Source organism: Platalea leucorodia (assembly GCF_965183815.1).
Source record: "Platalea leucorodia genome assembly, chromosome: 6".
Taxonomy (NCBI): Eukaryota; Metazoa; Chordata; class Aves; order Pelecaniformes; family Threskiornithidae; genus Platalea; species Platalea leucorodia.
In genome coordinates, this window is record NC_138828.1 from 66,960,504 (window position 1) to 66,981,865 (window position 21,362).

The following is a 21,362-nucleotide window of genomic DNA, read 5'->3' on the forward strand; positions in this document are numbered from 1 at the left end:
GAGGGACCCGACAAGTCTTTTGTGTCCTGCAGTGGTGGGCATGGGGCTCCCAGTGCAACCAGGCTGTGGGCTTGCTCAAACATCCCTGTGACTTCGGCCAGCACACGCGATCTCTGTGAGCCAAAGTCAAGCTTTGCTACAGCTGTATGACCCATGTACGGCTTGAGGCCTGAGCTTCCTTGCAGAGTAGCGCTGGCATAACGGTGCTTCTTTTTGGAGTGGGGATCTTCATCTGCCGAGCCGCAGCTCACCCAGGCTCCCTCTGCTCGTCCAGAAGTATCACCTTAACTCCTTACGCCAGCTCACCCTTTTGTTGGGACTGCTTGTTGCACGTGGTGAATACGGATGACAGAGTCTGGCCCTATTGCTCTGGCAATGGTTGGATCAAGCTGGGCATGGTTCAGTGCAACAATTTCTCCTAGGTGGGCATTTTGAGAACACCAAAATACTTGGGGCCGCTAGTGCTCCTGGGAAGCAATGGGACTGCAAGCAGCTGGGAAAAAAAAGGCTCCAAGAAATGTGAACTGCCCCTGAACCTTGCTGCAAAACCTCTCTAACTATGGGGAGTAGAGCAGATTTTGAGACTTTGGGTTAGTCATGTGCCTGGGGTCTCAGGTTGCCCAAACTAAGCCCTGAGAAAAGAACTGCATTTCTTTTTGCCATGGTCTAGAGTAGGATGGCCACACCACAGCTGTTGAGCTGCTTATGTCTCCTGAGCAGTTCAAGCACAATTCCTGGGTTGTGGAGGTGTGTTTTCACTAACAACTGGATTTTTTTTGGCTGGGGGCTGGTAGGTCCCAGTGGAAAAACCCTACCAGTGGGTGTTGCTGAAGACAGCACTGCTGGGTCACCATGGGATCTAGCTTATTGCCAGCGTGCGCCCAACTCATGGTGGTACAGAGGGAGCTATCAATATCTCATGCTCCAAGATCTCCTTCCTCTCATTTTTTTAGGATATGTGATATATTTAGTGTAGTTCTTGGCCATATGTTACGGGTTTTTTTTTTAAATAGAGATTGAAGGGTAAGGAAAAACTGGCCATCCCTATCCTAGAGACAGAGAGGTTACAGCTAGAAACAAATTCTTGGGTCATCTGTTTCATCCTCATGTGCTAGCACCGTTTTTTTGTATACTAAGCCACACAGTGTTGTAATATATGATTGATATTAATTAGGTTTCTGCAAAGTACTGCACTCCTCAACTTGAACTGAACCAGAAATAAATATATTGCCATATATTAACATTTTATTAGTTGAAAAGAATAGGATGAAGGCACCTATGTGAAATCCAAAGTATGAGCTTCAGATTGAATTAATGCCAGCAGCGCCTTGAGATTAATTTGGTTACTATGGGTACAGAATAAGAAATAGTATACCATAATGTAACTATGTTTACTGATTCATTTCTGGCATTAAAAACTAAAATCACATTATATATGCAACAACGGTCTTTTCTTCCTTGGAAGAAGAAGGTGGGTACATTTTAGTAATTAAAGTGAATGTTGCCCTCTGAAAAGTGCCAGTACTCTACTGGAAGATGAGCTGCTATTCTTTTACAGGATCTGCCCCATCACAAGCAGCAGAGCTGTGATATACCAGAAGAGACCTAAAACCCAGGGAAAATACTACCACCCCAGGAAGCTTCCAGTCTTCTACAGCTTCTCATTAAATACCTCTTGTAACACGATAACATCTGTTTCATGTACCGTTCAACAGTATTGGTCAAATGTCGGTTTTCTATCCTTGCGCCACTTCGTATCTCATCAGTATGTACGAGAGGGAGCAAGTTTTCCATCTTAAGATGTTGAAAGCTGGGTAATAATAAAATAATGCAATGGAAATACCATATATTCAGAAAGCAATTATTTTAAGGGGTTTCAGTTTTGACATGGCTAGATTAAGTATGAAGCTTTTTGGTTTTTATACTTGCTGTCAAGAATGTTGTTAAATACTGATACCACCTCCTAAGAGAACAACTTTTAAATACCAAAATGAAAAGGATAAGCATTAAATATTTTGGTAGATATATTGTGCCATAATGTCTACTGCCTTGTTCTTAATACAAAGCACAGTAGGGCTTAATTAAAAAGTGATTGTACGATCTATCACAAACCTGCATTAGGGATATGGATGCCAAGAAAATTAAGTTGAATAGGTGGTGATAATGAAATCGATATTTTATTGAATAGTTTTTATTCCTATGCCTTTGTTTTGCTATTCTTGCCTCCCTGTCAGCAGGTAAGACATTTTCCATCCAAATTTCTTTGAAAGAACTAATTTAGTCTGTAGCTGCTTTGTTTCATTCTTTGATCAGTATAAGTGATTTTGTTCATTTTTTGACAGAGTAAAATGCCTTGATAAACTTTTGACTCTGTCGGAGCAGAGCATGACAGCAAACAAAGAAAAGCAAGTCTTTTCGAGCTCATTCCTGCTAGGAGTAGCTAGCTAACAACTGGTACAAGGGTGTTTTTCTATTTCATGTAAGCAAAAGTCACAGTCACTCAAAGCCTCCAGGGCAGCCCCACAACCTGGTTTAGTACAGATTTCTCCTGTTCCAGCTACCGGTGTGGCTTCAGGAGCTGCTAAGCAGAGTGTTTAGCAGTAGAGAACATGGAAATATATTCACTGAAGCATAATACCCAATGAAGTACATATACAATAGAAGTAAGTGTTTGTAAAACCTGGGCCAAAATCACCCTTGTTATAACTTCATCAACGTAAATGCTATTGATTTTTCAGGTACCACTGACCTGAAGTTACTGGGATTGTTCTTGGGATGAATTTGACCTGTACTGTGAAGGCCAAACAGAATCGCAGTTTAGAAAGTGCAATGCAAAGAAATAGTTACCGCGTATTCTGCTGTCTTGTAATTCTACACCAGTCAGAGTTCAGTGCAGTGTTGGAAAGTCTCATCTTTAAGCGGGTAGAAGTGTGTCTGCAAGCGCTGTAGCAAACAATAAGACAAAAGAGCTTATTGTTCCCCTTCATATTTTTAAGAGTGGTATGTTGCAAACCAGACAGCTTGCTTTTTCTGAGCAGAGCTGCTGGGTCAGCTGGCACAGCTTCATTTTCACGTCTTCACTTACTAGGTTCAATCTTGCCGGTGTCGTTTTTGTGGCAAACTCAAACAGCCAAAAGGGGAGGCTGGTTTTGATGATCTTGCTGCATGTCCTGGATGAACACGTATCACATATTGCAACGGGCTGGACGTTGCAACTTGCAGCTCATCTCGTGCCTGGGTGTGATATGCAACATGGGATAACGTGCTAGAGAAGACAGGCACAGCACAAGGCTCTGAAAGCCATGAGAGGCACTGAAAGCTTGCGTTTCTGGTATGCAGCAGTATAGATATTTGAAAGGTTAGGTTCGGTCTATTTTTAGGTAGCCTTCACATTGGGACTGATCTAAAAATGAAGGTGATATAAAAATTGCACGTGTCTCTCCTGATTTGTCAGAGATTTTTGACAAAATGAGTAAAAAAGGCTGTTCTCTGAATCGGAGAGATTTTTTTCTGAAGTAAAGCTGTGCCTCTTATTTAGAAGAGGAGTCTTTATATTCTTGATTAAAATGCCAGTACCGTCTATTTCACTCCAAGATCAGCATTTTCAGATTTCAGCAAAGTTAAAGAAATATGACTTTCCCACTTATTGTTTCAGAAGATTTATTCACTTGTGTAAATGAATTTTAAAAAATTGGCAAGGCCTTTTATCTCGTATAAAATAAATCTGAAGATAAATGATCTTTTCCGCTAACATCACCTATCATTAAAGTGGCTAAATGAAAATCAAAATGTGTTGCTATTTAGTGCCTGCTCGCCTTTTTACAGGAGATGAAATTGAGCATGTTTACTGGGCAGGAATTGTCAGCGATGCTTCGATTTATAGCATTGTCCAGGATACAAACTAAGAACCACCGTGTGTTTCCCCCACTCTCCCTGGAAGATGGTAGCCCTGTCTCCCCAAAGCGTATGTCTCCAGCTTGCTGTGCACGCTCCCACCCTGCCTTAAAGAAAACCTGCAAACAATGTAAAATTGTGTTGTATTGAACTGAAGTGCAAACATTTTTCCGTGTCTCTGTAAACAGGAGCGCATGTGAGAACGGAACAGCTGGAGGTCTACCTCCAGAAAACCCCTGGGGATGTGTCACACTCATTTCTCCAGTCTATGCAATCTCAGTTTAATAAATTGGTAATAATATTATGATGAAGTGCTCTTTGGTGTTGGTTTGCTGTTTTTTCAGAGGACTTTTTTGCCTAGCAACTTGCAACATAAATTAAAATAATCTTCGTTCAGACAGTTTCCTATTTTTACTTGGTTCTTTGTTCCTCGGAGGAGAAGGGGGAGCCTGCAGTGGGCAGAAGGGAAAGGTGCACTCCAGTCAAGTCTCTATCTCAGTGTGAATCCTACATGGTCCTTTCAATGCATTTGGTTAAATGCATTGCCCTGGCTTGCAGTTCTGCATGTGGCATTCAACAGAGCAGAGACAACAAATAATTTTTAATTTTGTCAGATTGTTGGAGGCTTTTATGATGGTAGAGATCCATTAGGGACAAACATGAAAGTAGCAAACTTGTCTTATCCGTTGATTGGCATGAAGTAATGAAAGTACAGTCATAGCTCTTTTTGGGAGGACGTATGAATCTTCGCTGGTACCCACTTACAAAATAATTATGAGACTAACCAGTGCCCCAGGGCAAAGGATGTTCAGCAAATACTAAATTTCTCGGGAACAAAGTTATCCAAAATGGTGATAGCTGATGCAATCTCAGCACTTTATCCCTGTTCCATTCACAGGGGAAAGCTGGGGAAGCCTGAGTAGTATAAAAATTAAAAAAAGGTGGAGATGTGTGGAGGAGTTTCTGCTTTACACTGTCTTGGTCCCATCTTCTGTGACAAGGGCTGATTCAAAGCCTGCCTAAATCCATTTAAAAATTCCCATTCCCTGCCAAAGAGTTTAGAGCAGTCAGCCCTTCCAGCCACTTTAACCCCCCTTTTACTTTACTGTATTTTCTTGTACAGGTATGCAAGCAAGTGATTCGGATAGAATAAAATAAAATGAAATTAAAATAAAACAGTAACTCAGCCCAAACCTTTCTATGGCTAGCAGTTCTCCCATTCCATCTCTGTACTAGTTTGTTTGGCCCTGAGTCAAAGGTGGAAGTACTGACAAATTTCTCGGCAAAAGCATCGCTGGAGGAGGGTCAGCCTCCAAAGGTTTACAGCTGCACTTGGTACAGCTAATAACCCCTGGGCTAAATGCTTATCTTCCTTTATTTCAGTTATCTGAATTGGGGATGTAGGGAGGATGACATCTCTTGCCATTTGTGCAACTTTTTTAGATTAATACTGCAGCTCCAAGAAAAATGAATAATTGGACTTTTGAGCAGAGAGTGGAACCACGAAACCCATAGGGATTCCTCTAGCACTAGTCACTAGTTTGCATATTGCAAGTTAACTGCAATTCATGAAGGGTTCTAGCTAAAAATAACTTCAGGGCTCAATTTTGGCTGGCAGGAACTACTAGTTAAGAGGTCAGGGGAAGCTGATCCTTCAGGAGCCTTGTCTGTGTGAGACCGCATTGAGTGTTGTGGTGAGGTGACCCCGTCTCCTCTTGGCCTGTCCTTGGCTGACTCAGGAAAACGGGGTGCAGGGGCTGTGGGCCGCTGGGGAAGGGGACGTTTGCTGTGGCCTGGACCGTGAGAGGCCAAGCAGTGGGTGCTGGCTGCTGCACGGGGGAAGCTCTGCTGCCCACCGACGGCAGTCTCCACAGGAGCGTGCCCTCCTCCGCAGCCAGGCATAACCCTATAAAAGGTGACTTGGTGCATAAGGAGATTTTTGGAAAAAAAAACCAAAACCAAACAACTCCAGTTTTTTTGTGTGATATCTTTATTTTATTTTGTTTGCCTAAAATTGCAGCAGAGCAAATCTGTGGCCTGTGTTACTAAAATCCGATCAGATGACTGCCGTTCAGAATTATTTCCACATTATACTTTGTTTTAATATGAAAAATGCCAAGAGCTAGGCCCATGAAAAAAGGCTGACTCAGTTCCATTGAGCTCTGTCTGAAGAAAGTCTTATTTGAAGATGAGAGATGTGTTGGTAAGGCTGTCTGTCATCTCTAGTTCATTAAAAAAAATTGCTAGGAGGCACTAAAGCTGTCCACTGCCTTTCCTTCTGTTCCTTCACTCAAAGGTGCTTCATTCACATCGACTTTACCATAGCAGTTTTGTGTAAAACAAGATTTGATTTTAGAGTATTTAAAGGTTACTGTTCTCTCCAGTGCTGCACTGCAGACTTGTGTGTGCTCCACTGCAATCGCCTTCCCAGCCATTTTAGAGAGCAGATAGGCTATGCTATGGAAATACGGGATTTTTTTCTTCCATTAGCTACCACGAGCCTCGGCATGGATCTGGCAGGGAGTGTGCTCTCCTGCGCTGCTGTGGCAGCCCGGGCACTGCAGGCTCCCTCAGAGCTGGGAGGTCCTGGCTCGGTGGCTGAATGGCCAGGTGGCAAAGGAAGCCCCAAACCCAGTGTGACAGCCGGGTGGCAGCCTCAGCGAGGGATGGCAGCTTCGGAACAGCCTTGGCTCCCACCATATTGCTTACGGTTGCATCAGGGAATCTCTTCTGTACCCTAAGATATCGAATCCATGGTGGTTGTTCCTGGGGTCATCCTCTTCAGATCCCTCTGTCCTGGTTTCAGCTGGGATAATTTTCTTCTTAGTAGCTGGTATAGTGCTGTGTTTTGGATTTAGGATGAGAATAATGTTGATAACACACTGATGTTTTGGTTCTTGCTGAGTAGAGTTTACACCAGTCAAGGACTTTTCAGCTTCCCGTGCTCTGCCAGGCGCACAAGAAGCTGGGAGGGGGCACAGCCAGGACAGCTGACCCAGACTGGCCACAGGGCTATTCCGTACCGTATGGTGTCATGCCCAGTATATAAACTGGGGGAAGAAGAAGGAAGGGGGGACATTTGGAGTGATGGCGTTTGTCTTCCCAAGTAACCATTACGTGTGATGGAGCCCTGCTTTCCTGGGGATGGCTGAGCACCTGCCTGCCGATGGGAAGTAGTGAATGAATTCCTTGCTTTGCTTTTGCTTGCGGCTTTTGCTTTCCCTATTAACCTGTCTTTATCTCAACCCATGAGTTTTTTCACTTTTACTCTTCTGATTCTCTCCCCCATCCCACCAGGGGGGAGTGAGCAAGTGGCTGTGTGGGGCTTAGTTGCTGGCTGGGGTTAAACTACAACACCCTCTCAGAAAAAATCAGTAAAAACTAGATTGGTATTAATGATGAACAAATCAGGAAACAAGGGCTCCAGGGTAATACTCTAGGTGTCCCAGGGAAGATGGTGCAAGGTGGATGGTGATAGGGGTAACAAGAAGGATGTGGGTGGGGTTTTCCAGGGCCCTGCGGAGAGTTACAAATACAAGGTGTAGCCCTGAAGCTTCCCCAGGTTCTACCCTTTGTGGCTGAAGCTGGAGAAGACAACTGCCTGTCCCCAGAGGGGTGTGGGCATCCCAGCGAGGCTGGGAGGGGGAGAGGAGGGGCACAGCTTCTGAGTGCAGGGGGGATGACCCCAGCCACTGAACAGGAATGCCAGAAGCCGGTTCCCTGGGTCTGATAATATCAGACGTGAGCAGGTTTTGGTCTCTTCCCAGAGACTTGAATGCGTGGAAGGATAAGGGGAAAAAAAGAACTTTATGATTTCTTTTGTTCCAAGGAAATATCAGCAGTGAGGTGAGTAAAGGAGAGATGATGAAGATCTGCAACGGTCTGCGATTTTGATGTGGTCCTGCCTGCTCTGCCAATGTGCAAGAAGTTGCAAAACAGGCATCTGTCTCCTTGGCTTGCCTGGGCATCTGCACTCAAACAGCACCAAAGCCTCCTCAGGAAACTGATGTGTTTACATGGCTCCATTTCTCAAACATATAGGGGCAATAAATTTAAATGTAGATGCTCTTTTACAGATTAGTCGCCCTGCGAAACAGTAACACCCGAGTGAAAGACATTGTTCATGCTGCTTTTAACAGGCCTGACGAGCTGGATTTTCCTGCAAATCATAGCAAATGTGGGTCCTGGAGAACATATGCTCCAAATGTTGGGGGGAAGCAAGTGACAAATGTATTTTTTATGTAATCAGCTGGAGTGGTTTTGCTTTTCTTGTTTTAGTAATGAGTAAGTGAAATATGCTTGTGAAGAGGGAGATGTTCAGGGAGGTATGAGAAAATTTAAGAAGATTTCTTGTAGTGGGTACTTGTGCTCCTGCTTCACTTAGGCACTCCTGGAAGGTTTTAGTACAAGCACCCAGTTACAAAGAGTTGCAAAGTGTCTGCAAGCCTGGTTAACACTGATAATCAGCTAATCTGCACTAATAGTGAATATTCACAGTCAGGTCCATTTGCATGTGAACGAGCAAGTGATTTCCCCTGGCATTCAGTGCTGTTTATTTGAGCCCTCTGTCTGTGGAGGCAGATGTGGCAAAATTCAGCTTGGTGTCTCAGTAATGTCAGTAACGCATCGCTGTTCGGAGAAAGTTATTTTGGACTCCCTAATATACAGCTCCTCAGACAGCAGCCTGTGGCCCAGAGCGGGGCCAGGAATTAATTTGGCCCAGATCTCTTGAGTTTTTCAGAGAGCTGGTACAGCGCACCACCGTGGTTTTCCTCTGGTAAAAAAACCAAAATCTCAGTTCATAACTGCCCTACCACAATTGGAGAGGGCCCACTGCCTTATGCCATTGTAGAATTACTGCACCAATGAACCCAGAAGTTGAAGGAGTTCGACTCACTGGCTTATGCTATTGAGGGCGTGTTCTGGGTAGGGTGAACTGGATAAATAAGGAAAAGAAGCTGAGAAGGAAAAAAAAGTGAGCAAACAAATAGGATAGCAGTGGAGCAGAGAGAATGGACTGGAAAACAAATACAGGACTGTGCAAAAAATAAGAGTAAAGATGCACAGAAGGAAGATTTCTTATAAAAAATTAATAGGGTACATATACTTTATATAGAACACCATTCACGCTAACACACCTTTGGAGTGCAGTTTGCTCTTTTATATACAACATTGGCTGATCTTCTGCTGTAAGGCCATTCACTCTTGGAGGGTCGAGTGGAAGGGGTTGAACTGGTGTGAGAACTGGTTTGCAAACCTCAGCTTGCTGAAACTCCAGCACTATTTTTATATACAAGTTTGGTTGTCCTTACTCCACTGGAAAAGTAGCAAACTTTGCTGAAAATCGGCAAATACCATAGTCTTGGGACAAAGAAAGAAATTCTTTCTTCCTCAGTGCCATGACGAAAGACTAAGGTTTGGATTTCAAAATCATGGGGGCTCCAAAATCAGTAGCTTCTTTGAGAAATCTAAATTACGGGAAATAAAAACATGACCATAGTTTGAAAATGTGGGTGAAAGATTAGGAGGAAGAGATAAAATGAATGCTGAATCCAGGAAGTAGTCAAGGACAGAAGGCTTGAAGGCTTCGGTCTTGGAATTCTGTTCCCTGTTGTTGCAGGCAGCCATACCTTCCAGTCCTATTAAAAAATGTATCAGGGTTTGGGAATTTGTGCCCAAATGCTGTTGGAAGGCTTGCCAGAACTTTCTTGAATTATGGCCCTTGAAGAAGAAACGGCAAAATTTGGGAATCGCTGAGACTAGGTACAGAGTAACCTGAAAACAGGGGAAGTGCAGTGATTGAGGCGGTGGTCTGATGACGGACGTTTTAACAGGGCAGACTGCGTCAAACCCACCCACGGACTTTGCCAGCTGAAAGAGGGGTTTCTTTGTATGTGTTTGTTATGGAACCAAAAAATGTGCGTGTGCTCAGATCCTGCCCCAGGAAAGATGTTTGTGCAATTCTTTCATGTTGTCAAAACACAAGGGGAGAGCATTGCTAAAGCTACTAGGGAATGTTCAGAAGACAAGGTTTCCTTTGAGGAGAGCGGCTTTCACAGGCTTCATTTACATATGCTGAGGCTGCGCCGTTTCCAAACGACATCACCACTGCAACTGCCTTCCTCGCTTTTCTCTTCTTATGGGCACTATGCGCAAAAAACCACATTAAAACATGTGAAAAAAAGATCCTAGTGAGTAATGGCTGGGGTTAGACACTTTGATTTTTAAAAATAAAATTCTACCCAAGCAATGGGTAACCCTCGTTGAAACCTTGGAGTCTTTTGTAGTTGGAATCATGCTTGGCATCCCTTCCAGGTAACGCTGGAACTGCCAGCAGAGTTGAAGCCGTAATGTGGACAGGGCCATAGAAAAGCTCTGGGGGACTGTTATTATTACCTGTTGCTTGCGCTGTCTACAGTGGACTAAGAAAGTTCTCTGATCTCTAAAGCTTGTATGGTGAGAGCACCACTAAGGTCACAGTTTATATTTATCAGTTAACTTGCTAATTTGAAGGGAAAGCAGCGAAGTGGAAATGTAGAAAATAGAAACAACATGAGCAGGTCAAAATATCCAAAACAGTAATATGAAATGTTCCAGTGTAAATACATTTCTATAAAAGGTGTGAATGAAACTTCAAAAAAAAACAGATGATGGATTCGGCACAGTCAATGAACACAATTATAAGTAGGTATTGAAGGAGAATATTCCACCAACCATGGATCCACAGATAATAATTAATGAGAACCAACTCCACTCCAGGCAGGCAGGTGCCCAGCATTATTTCACAGTTGACTGTTGGGGGGGAAGAGGTACTCACCTTTGCCCCAGATCTTAATAATTTACTGCAGTTTTATCATTAAATCAGCATATAATTGGGAAGGAAATGAGGTTTTTTTCATTGTGAGAGCAAAGCAATACCGTTAATTTAATCATTCGTAGGAAAGGCTTTCTGTAGTCATTCGGTATTTTGCTGTGGTTTTTTTTAATTAAGTAAAGTAAAAACAATGCCATTTTTGTCATCTGTGCTTGGTGAAAATATGACAGTGTGATGTGATTTGCAACTTAAGCACAAGCTGGGAAAACTGTACATTTTATCAGGCCTGGCAATAATGAATTACAAGGGAACGCAAATAAGCTAAGAATATATCTGAGACCTCCTACCATTTCTGAAGTTTCCAGTGTCTGTGGGAAAAAGGCTGTTTCAAGAACTGTACTTCTTTTTATTTATTTTTTCTCTCAGCAAAATCACCATAGCCTTGTATAATAATTGAATTCATTTAGCCTTTAGAATACTCAAGTTTGCAAATAACAATGAAAATGAATATTTCATGACAAGGAGGATGATCAATTATAGTTTTGTGACTTTGACTGGTTAGCCCAACACAACAGAGCCAGCACTTACATTTCACGAGCCTTTTTGCACCCAGCTAATTAAAAAACCTGCAACTTAAGACAATAAGCAGGCAGGTGGGGATAGTTAAACAAGATCTTTATTTGTTGTTTGTTTTTTTTTTTCCCCCTGTTGTGGGCAATGTTTTACGGTTCAGTTTGGTACCTGGAGTTTGTTGTGTATGCAGTGCAAAGGGGCATCATAAACCAGTCGCACCTGCAGCAGCCCCTGTTGTCTGGGAAAGGCTTCGAGGAGGGGGCACTTCTGTTAACAGCATGTCTGGGATTTCACATGACAAGAGGGGGTTTTTTTGGTTTTCAGTGAAAAAACGCTGCTTCCAGGTCAGAGGGGTTGGTGCAGGGTGTTTATACAGAAATGCACCCTGAGGCAGCAGTGCTTATAGGAAAAAGCAGGGGGGGCTGAGCAGTTACGGGCAGGACTGAGGCAGTTGCTTGTAACCACCCTGGTTTCTAGGGGGAGTACACTGAGACAGAGAAATGATTAAAGAGCAGCTGAGAAATACTGTAATCTAGCTGGGAGCAGGATCAGGATCCCTCCTTGTAGCAGGTGAGATAACTGTATGAATGTTTTTTATAGATGCTTACTCCATTCCTGGGAAATGCTAGGGGGGGAATTTGCTGATGCATTTAGTGTGGAAAAACTAACCCAAGTTGCAATTAGCAACAAAAAACAATTAACCTAACCAAAATACTTGGCGAGGTGCAAAATCCCCGAGTGAAAAAAAATGTTGGAAGGTGGTGTAACTTTTGCCAAACTCTGGGATAGCCTCTCCAAAGGAAACGGCGCTGGGGAGCCAGTGCGGGCGCTGCAAAGGTTAGGCTCGGGCTATTTGGAGCATGCAGGCTGTAGCTCGGCTTGGAGTTACTTCACTTTTTCTTTATAATAAACACAGCTCTGCCTGTTGTTTGCTTTGAGCTGGGGGGGGGGGGGGGGAGCAAGCAAGCAAGCCAAGAAATGAAAAAAGATGGGGAGAGATGTGAGCTATTCTACGGCAGGAGCAGAGTTTTGGGGGTGTGGCGTGGAAATCTGCTTTGAATCACAGCGTGGTGCCGCGGCCGCCGAGGTCTGAGCGGGTTTTGCAAAGATTTACTTCACTTCAGGCTGGGTCTGCCCCTGGGTGACGTCACGGGCTGGAGCAGCGGCACCAGAAGGCTGGATGAGTGACAGCCCAGCCTACTTTTTAATAGCTTTGTCATGTGACGGGGAACAGTAGTAAGACAGGTGCCTTCGGTTCACTCTCAGAGAGGGTCTGGTTGCCTGCATGAGTGTCTGCTGCCTGCCTGCCTGACTCTGGACCGTAGTTTGCCAGCTTTCCTGCCGTCGCTCCGCAGCTGGATGGCGTGGGACATGTGCAACCACGACTCTGTATGGAGTGATCTCGAGGTGAGGGGCGCGCGGCGTGGGCGGCGCGTGGGGTGCAGGCGTTCGGCGGGGACGGTGGGCTTGTCAGGGAACCGGCAGGACGGCCGAGGCGGCATACTTTGCAAACAAGTCCGAATCTTATCTTAACTCCAGTAAGTTTGCTATTTTAAGGTTACTCTGCGATGCCTTGAGCAAATCAAAGCTGAGCTCCTGTCATCAGTATCTCCTGCAGTTGGAAACTATTTTCATGTGCCTCTGGCTCGCTTTCCCGTCATATGCAATATTTATGCTCTAAGATATTGATATGAATCTGTGTCTGAAGTCTTTCCAGTGGCGTTTAGTGGCCTGGTTGGCAAAATGCCATGTTTATTTAGAATAAGATTAATGTTTCTTTAAAAAAAAAAAAAAAAAGTTAGAATTAACCAACGGCTTCGTATTTTAATTGCTTGTTTCACTGTGCTCTGTCAAAGGTTTTTTTCCTTGTTTATCAGCTGCAGAATTCAAACACGCACACAAGAATGAATACCCTGTTGTTTGGCTTTAGATGCTTTTAAAAGAGATTTCTGGAAGGAGACGTTTCCCTGCTTCTTGTGGTATTGGAGTAATGATGCTGTAGCTAATGTCCCGTAGAGCAGGGTTCTCAGTCAATCCGAGTAGTCCAACAAATGGTTAAATCCCACTGTACAGCAGAGACAACAGGATGAACCATGAGAATAGAGTTTATGCAGGACTGTGTGAACTGCTGCTGCTGCTGCTGCCGCTGCTGCCGCCGCCGCTGCTGCTTGTGTAAAAATAGACGGCAATACATCAAATCCACAGCTTCTGCTGGCTACAATTCATAAAGGAGGAAAAAAAAAAAAAAAGCAAGCAGCTCCCTGGTAATCTCTGGAGTATAAAGTGAGGTTTGAGGATTTCTGCATGTTTGCATTCGGCAAAATGGAGCGTTACCTGAAAGTTCGGGCAACTTGTGAAGCGAGGCAAACTTTCTTTGGACCCCATGGAGAGGAATCCCAAATACAGACCTGCTCAAAGGAACTAACCCTCTGGCTGCGAGCTTGGAATAAGTGCTTGAAATGCTCCCCTCGGGCAACGGGGGAGGGAAAAACAGGTTACAGGCAATGCTTTTTAAATAAGATGTTCATGCCGTAGAGAGCTACCCAGCTAAAGTAAAAATGTACTGTGTTCTCCAGTATATTTTTCCTGTCTTGTGGAGCATGCGTGCAGATTCTCAAGTCTTTTTGTTGTGTTTTAAATATTTGCAGCTTGCTATTGTATCTGCTGATTTCTGTTTGCATATTGTAATTGCTCTTATCTTGTTTTGATTTCTTGGTAAAGTGGAATAGATATGGATAATTCATATGTCCTGTAGCTATTATGAGTCAAGGCTGTAAGTGGATGACTTTCTGGCTCCAAAGTCCTAATTGTTTCTGAGTAGCTGGAGTATCCTGTGGGTTGTTGTCTGGCTTGTAGCATAGGTCTCAGCTGCCGTAGCTTCATTTTTCCATCATGTATTATTCCTAATGCTGCTAGGAGCTGATTGAGGAACCAGCTTATATGGAAATACTGAAGATTTATTTTAATCACTGGAGTTCCTGCAGTAATTTCAAGCTAGTAACAGAATAGATAATTTACGTCAATGACTTTTTCATAGTGCAGAGAAAAAAAAAAAGGGGGGGAAAAAAAAAGGGTTTGATCTTAATATTAATTGTGTGGTGGATGGATTAACTGTGGGTAGGATTTTACCAACGTGCTCCTGCATTGCACTTCCTGTAGCAATACAGGCACCTTCGTGCTGGTTTGGCTCGGGGGATCACCTTTACTGATCTCAAATATCGCAGGCGTCAGGTACTGGAGGCAGCTTTCATTTTTTGAATCATTGATGTTTGCTGTCAACGTAAAATGTATTATATTCGTGCTCACATAATGACAGGACGGCGTGTTGCTTAATAAAGGCCTGCATCACTGTAGCTGATCAGCGTCCCCAGTGCTTCACAGTTTAATGAAGGTGATGTACAGTAAGGTTGCAAAGATTGATAGAGAGAATCCACATGACACGCATTCTGTCAAGTCTCTCTTTCTTTCCTGAGTTCATCCCCTTGGCTGTTTGAAAAACTTGTTAAAAATAAAACGCAGATTATTTTTTCATTAATATAATTAATATGGCACAAGTCCAGTCTTCTTGTCTTTTTTTTTTTTTTTAAATTTACCTTCAAAGGCACAAAAACGTCCAAAAGGTTAATAGAGAATTATACTTAATTATAATGATTCATTATCGTCAGTGCAGTTAAGCTAATTTATTGTTTGCGCCTGAACTAAGAGAAAAAAAGTCTGTTGGAGTGAAATAACGCACAGTAATTAGCCTTTTGTGTTTAGTGACTGCTTTATCCTCCTAAATGTTACTATAAAATTAAGGCTATAGTTATGGAATAACTATCATATCAAGTAACGGTGGGAAGACAGTAAAATGTATGCTAGCAATGCAGCTGCACCTGTTACAGATGTATAGGCAAACAGTAAATATCAGCGTGTCAGATGAGGACAGTTTTAGGACTTGGAGTGTTAAATCTGGCATCATCCAAAGGCCAAATATAAATTAATAACAGGAACACTTGCTACTAATGTGTCTCAGATTAGAAGCATAATGTCATATTCAGAAACATTGATTTTATTATCATGTCAACATTGGCAAGAGCATATATACTTCATTTCAGCAATTACATTTTTTTAGGTGACATTGCAGTCCATATAGGCAAATGAAAGCTGCGATGAGCAGGATTTTTTTTTTTTTTTTTTAATACAATTGTTTATGTTGCTTCAAAAGCCCACTGGAGGAACTTAAAAATGCAGATTACCAAGAGTAAACATGTTTAAGTAGGTGGTTCACAGAGTGAAGCTATTTTTACAAACGAAAGCAGTAACAGATCAGCAGGATACTTCAGAAGTCTACGGCATCAGTTATAAGCTACTGACCTCCACAACACAAACCTGAGAATGATGCTGAGAATCTACCTTTTCAGTCAAAAACTAGATTATCCTTTAATGAGATCAGAGATTGCGGCCAAGCATCAAAAAAGGTCATCTCTGCATTATGAGATTGCTGCCGGAAGGTTGTGTCTCGCACTAAAGAAGAGGGAACTCTTTAATTTTTTTCTTTGGGGTTTTATTTTTTTTTTTCCTGTGACCAAAATAATGATAAAAAATTGTGTGCAGTGAAAATTACTTAAGTGAGGTTTTGACTTCTTAAAGTTCTGCAGCCCCTTAAATAATAGGAAGGAAAGCAACTGCTATTTCAGAGCCTCATTTTGCAGCCTCTCGGCTCCCTTGCCCCTTGGCCTATTCCATGATTATCTCGTAGTGTCCTGGTAGACATAGAAGTTGTCTGCTAAATTATAGCTCGCACTAGCTGCACCGAGTCTTTGTGCCAACAGACAAAATCTTTGCTTGTGGCTGCGCTGTTGCATCCAGCCCGCGCACTGCAGACACACCGAGATTCCCAGGGACAAAAACCTCAATGAAATGCACCTTCAGCAGCTCTTGCTTGCGTTATTGTAAAAGGCGGTCCTTACGAGAGTGACATAACCGGTATTGAGCAGTTCACATCAATGGACACTGTGTTAGTGCCCTACAGATCTCTCTTCAGAAAGTGGCACTTTCTGGGTTGACTGCAGTCCAAATAGAAGTTGGGAAATCGTTCAAACCACCCAGTCAACTGACGGGAGTCAAGGGGGACCTGCTGTTGGCCATCCATAACACAACACTAGAAATACTCAGGGTGGAAGCCCTTAGACTCAGTTGACTTTAAATGGCTTTTAACCATTCAGCACCTGATGCCTTTGCAGCTTTACGTGTCTTTTGCAGTATACCCATATCATTGTAGATGTTCGGAGATGAGTTACAAGGGTACGTGGTACAGTGCAGGAGGAATTGCTTCATCAAGCAGCATTGACGTATGGGACTCTGCTATTTGCCAAGCTGTTACTACGTGTTTTCCATAATTAGTAAATGGTTTTGGTGGATATTCTAACATTTCAATTGCTATGCTAAAGTGGATGTGTGTTATTCTTTTTTTTTTTTGCTTAGTAGGTCAGTCAATACCCTATCTAGCTTCATACTAGCATATAAAAGGACATTTATTCCCAGTTTATTTGTATTTATCGCTACTCTCTTCATAAGTCATGGAGATAAAAAACATTTTGCACGGCTGAAGAGGATCCGTGCAGACTAGCCTTTGTTTACTACCTCAACCAAAATGTTTCACAGACCCTCTACGTTAGGATTACTGAATCAGGCTGCTAGAGGAGGAAAACCCATTTGGTTCCCTCACTGCAGCCGCTGTCTGGGGACAGTCAGGATGCTGACTGGGACAATATACGTGTTCACACCAAGCAGGTGAAAGGCTGTGTGAACTAACTATGCCTGTCCCCCGAAGGTGAATATCGGGGTATTTCAGAATGTGCTTTGGTTGCCAGGACCCTGACATGTAACTGGGTGGCTGTGGTCTGTGCATCACTGAGCGCATCGGGGAAAGGGCACAGCAGCATCACTGACCTGCACTTTTTTATGCCCATATGGTAGCCACCATCACGACTGACCTCCAGGATTACGGTGAGGATCTGTAGAAGTGAAAGTGTGACTGTCTCCAGCTTGAGCTAGCCTCCAGGGCTGAAGGCTCTAACAGGCTGTGCCTCTTTAACCTGAATGCATCAGGAAATGCGTGACAGACCTTGCCCAGAGGTATTCATCTGTAACTTCTACCTGCACTGGTTCGCTCTGAAGCAGGAGAATAAGGCCATGCTTTGGCCTGTGCTGTTGGATTTAATAAAGCTTTGAACACGATTGTTATCAAAGAGTATAGGGAGAAGGAAAGTCGTTGCCCCTGGACAGGGATGAGATAGAGAAGGCAGCTTATGCCCTCCTGTTTCCCCCTCCCCTTTGCATGTCTGTGTAGAGCTAACAATGATGTAATGCTTAGTGGGTTTTTTTCCAGAAAACAAAGTCAATTCTAGTGACCCTGAGCTTAATCGAGGCTTAATTCTTATCACATGATATTAAAGTTAATAGATTCCTGGTAATTAATGAAACTATTTCTGTGTTGCTGTTTCCTGCAGTGTGCTGCTCTGGTTGGCGAAGACCAGCCTCTTTGCCCAGATCTCCCAGAACTTGACCTCTCTGAACTAGATGTGAATGACCTAGACGCGGACAGCTTTCTGGGGGGACTCAAGTGGTACAGCGACCAGTCAGAGATCATCTCCAATCAGTACAGCAATGAACCCGCCAATATATTCGAGGTAAGGCAAGGTGATGCAATTGCACGTTGCAAAGTCCTTGCTTGCTTTCCCCCCCCCCCATCCTGGTGGACAACGGTTTTACTATTTTTCCCCCGTTAAGAGACAGCAAAAGTGGTGATGTGTGTTACGGGTTCTGATGGGCACCTTTAATCCTCCTGATTGAAACCAGGCCTGCAATCTGGAGAAAGGGGGGAAAAAGTCTTGAAAGAAATTAAATGGAACATTTGATTTTTTTAAAGGAAACAACTAAAGAGAGCCTAGAGCACACTGCCCTGTGGCGCCCTGTGGCGTCATGGTGAGGAGGTGCACAGTTGTCAGCTACAAAGAAAAACAAAAATCAAAACATGTTTGTTGTCTTCCCCTTGCATTCCCTGGCAAGAAGCAGAGTGCAGCACAGCAGCTAGCTGATGGGTAGCTGCTGCTGGGGCATTTCTAGTGAAGGTTTTTACCGCTCAGAGCATTGGTGTGCAAGGCACTCTGCACACAAACTGAGAGGTCCTCCTAGTTGATGTACAGGGAAGAAAAAGGGTGGATGTGGCAGAGAAGGCAGGGAAGGCTGTCAGTAGCTCAGGACCCAGCAGATTGTTTGGGATGTTTCACATATCTCCACTGAGAGCAGTCTTAAAGTAAAAGTTGAAGAGTGGTAGGAGAGATTTAAATGCTTTCTTTGAAATACTGCCTTGAGGATCAGGGTGTATGAGAGGAGGGTTATGGTCTCTTTATCTCTGTCTCTGGTCTTCTTTCTTTTGTTGTGTAAAGCCTTCATGAATCTCCGCCCCGTGGCTTTGGGGCATCGGTGCCGCTCCTGAACCCTAACCTTCTTGCCTCCTTGATGATAGGAGATGCCATAGATCGTCCACTGACTAGGAAATTGGACAATAAATTGATTAGCTGGCAGGAAGACCTTGTGCAACAGCAAGCTATAGGTGCTGCCTCTCACACAGCAGGTACTGCAGCTCCAGGAACTGCTGCTGGCCCTCTGGCTCGGGGAAGCCCCAAATTATCACGGTGGAGTTCAAAGGCTGGAAAAGATTAACTGAAACAGTATAGTGAAATGCTTACTTAAGATGTCCTGAATGAAATTCTCCTTTTTTGTATACAGCTCTAAGCACATGGTGATCTCCCTGATGCAGATGAAGTTACTCTGGATTTATACCAGTGTAACTGATAGCAGAAACCAGTCCTTTCTATTCAATTTCTATCATTTACAGCCAAGTAACTTGGAATTAATTTTATTCAAATCAAAATGAAATTAGCCCTGCAAAGCCCTGTGCTTAGGCCCTCTTTTTTCATTAGTTGTATAATGTTCCGTGCCTTGTTTTACAAAGTTTCCAAACCCCGTCTTGTTCTTGAATTGCAGTTGTACCGCCTCAGGCAGGGTACGGTAGGTTGGTGTGCAGGTTTGGATGGTCAGTAGCAGGGAGGCGGGGGGGCAGGGGACACATTTGCAGCTAGCATAGTAGAGAGTGGCTTTGCCTTTTTTATAACCGAGAAGACATATTTTTCCTCATTCATCAAAAGCCAAATGCAGAGGCATTTTCCTTTTGGAAAAATCAGTTGAAGATGCAGACTTTCAAAGTGCAAGTTCTAGATAAGTAATATAATTAAGCATCTACCAACTCTAAGCACACAAATCGTTCTGGTAAAACCAGTGGAACTTGACCACAGGCTCGTTGGTTGCCCTGTGTGTAACTACCTGGCTGCACTGGTGGCCACAGCTGCCGAGTATAAAATTGTCTCGGATAGGTAGTGACGATTCCCCTACACATCTTGTATAGGAATTGTCGCTTCCTATATGAGACAATTCCCGTTCTGAAAAATCAAAGCGTGTTGCAAACAGCAAGACAACCAGACAGGCTGGTACCTAACTTCATTGGGAGATGGTGACACGAGGTACTGGTCATTACATGTAACCTCTCACGTGCACATTTGGGTGCGTCTGAGGATGAGCAGCCTCAGTGTGAAGAAACAGGTGGTATGCAACTGGGGGAATGCATCTAGGCAGCAACTAATAGGTCAGAAATAATAGTTTGGAAATGAAATATGCTACTTCTTTCCTAACGGGCAAATTCCGTTGTCCTCTTTGCAAATGCCTGGATTTCCTCACACTCATCATCTTCAGTTGCAGGCTGCATCGCTGTCTCTGACAGCACAGCTTGGCCCATACTTACCTGTAGGGACAAATCGTGCTCTAATAGCATTTTGCAATACTGCGGTGCAAAATTAGACTATTTTCAGCTTCGTAGTGTGTTATATTTACATTTCTTGGTTGCTTGGCCTAGGAAGATGGGAATGAAACAGCTATTTTCTCCTCCCATACGTTAACCCTGTCCCCATTCTCCATCATGCAGCTGGATACCGTGCACTATTTCTCGCCTCTGCCGCTCTGTAATGTGACAACTGGGGGTGCTCAAGAACAGAAGAAGATGTCTTCTTCCTCCAGAGACTATCTCACATAGTCCACGAGGAGCTATTTGTTTTAGCTGAGAGAATGGAAGTTTTGTGTGGTTTCCCATTTGGTAATCTCTAGATTTTTCCATATGGACCTGCACTGGCTTTTCTTTTTAAAGAAAATAACTTTTTTTTTTACTTTTTTTTTCTTTTTTTCTCTCATGTCATCATGGGAGTAGTATGTTTTATCTAACATAAGCTTCCAGATGAGGCCTTGTCATACAAAAATAGAAATACAGTCTGGGGTGGAAGGGAAAGAACCAGAATGGCAAACAAATGTTGGGAAGTACAAGAGCAGCGTTAATTGCACAGGCTGTACAGCGTTAATTGCCAAACCTAACCTTGAATGAAGCACACTCTCCTTTGAGATATTAATGCAGTACATGTGGCATTGTCTAGGTGAAGGCCGTGTGTTCAAAAGCCTTTTACAAAGTTCCTGGATGTCTCAAGCTGGTGCACTTTTTTTTAAAAAAGGCTTGTATTTCAGAAAGTGAATTTTCAGGCTTTCTGCAGATCATGTTCCTGGAAGCTCACTTGAGCTGAGCACCCACAAGCAGTGGCACTGGGTGTCTCATGGACTAGAAATTATTAATAGTTATGGTAGCAACCAGGAGCCAAGTGAGATAAAGGTCCAATTAGTCTAGACAGCGTGTAACTGTTGAGTATAAATCCCTGCTCTCATCCACTTAGGTGTGATGAGATACTGGCCTTCACCCTAGTGTTAAAGCACACCAGTATCTTGTAGATGCACCTGATTCATCAATGCATTATTCTGCTTGCCTGCCAGTGTAACGTACTAGTCCCGAATCAAGCCCGTACCGTCTGCCTCGGCATGGAAGCTCTTCTTACCAATGTGTGTACATATGCATCTTATGAATTAGTTGATTTCTTTCTGTTCGCAGCTTGATCACTTCTAGATTTCATCTGGTTTTCTATGCCCAGTTCTGACTACTGGA

At 43.4% G+C, this 21,362-nt stretch overlaps 1 protein-coding gene across 3 annotated transcripts in view; it reads left to right on the forward strand.

The window, feature by feature from the left end:
* PPARGC1A (PPARG coactivator 1 alpha) overlaps positions 1 to 21,362 on the forward strand; it is a gene marked incomplete at its 5' end in the record, with an annotated part of 169,814 nt that overhangs the window by 92,997 nt on the left and 55,455 nt on the right. For 2 of the 3 annotated variants that reach the window (XM_082316293.1, XM_082316294.1), the window contains one exon: positions 17,776 to 17,955. In XM_082316293.1, the coding sequence (XP_082172419.1) occupies positions 17,776 to 17,955 (180 nt within the window). Of the gene's footprint in view, positions 1 to 12,640; positions 12,689 to 17,775; positions 17,956 to 21,362 lie in introns of those variants that run through there. The other variant, XM_082316295.1, reaches the window with a different exon arrangement.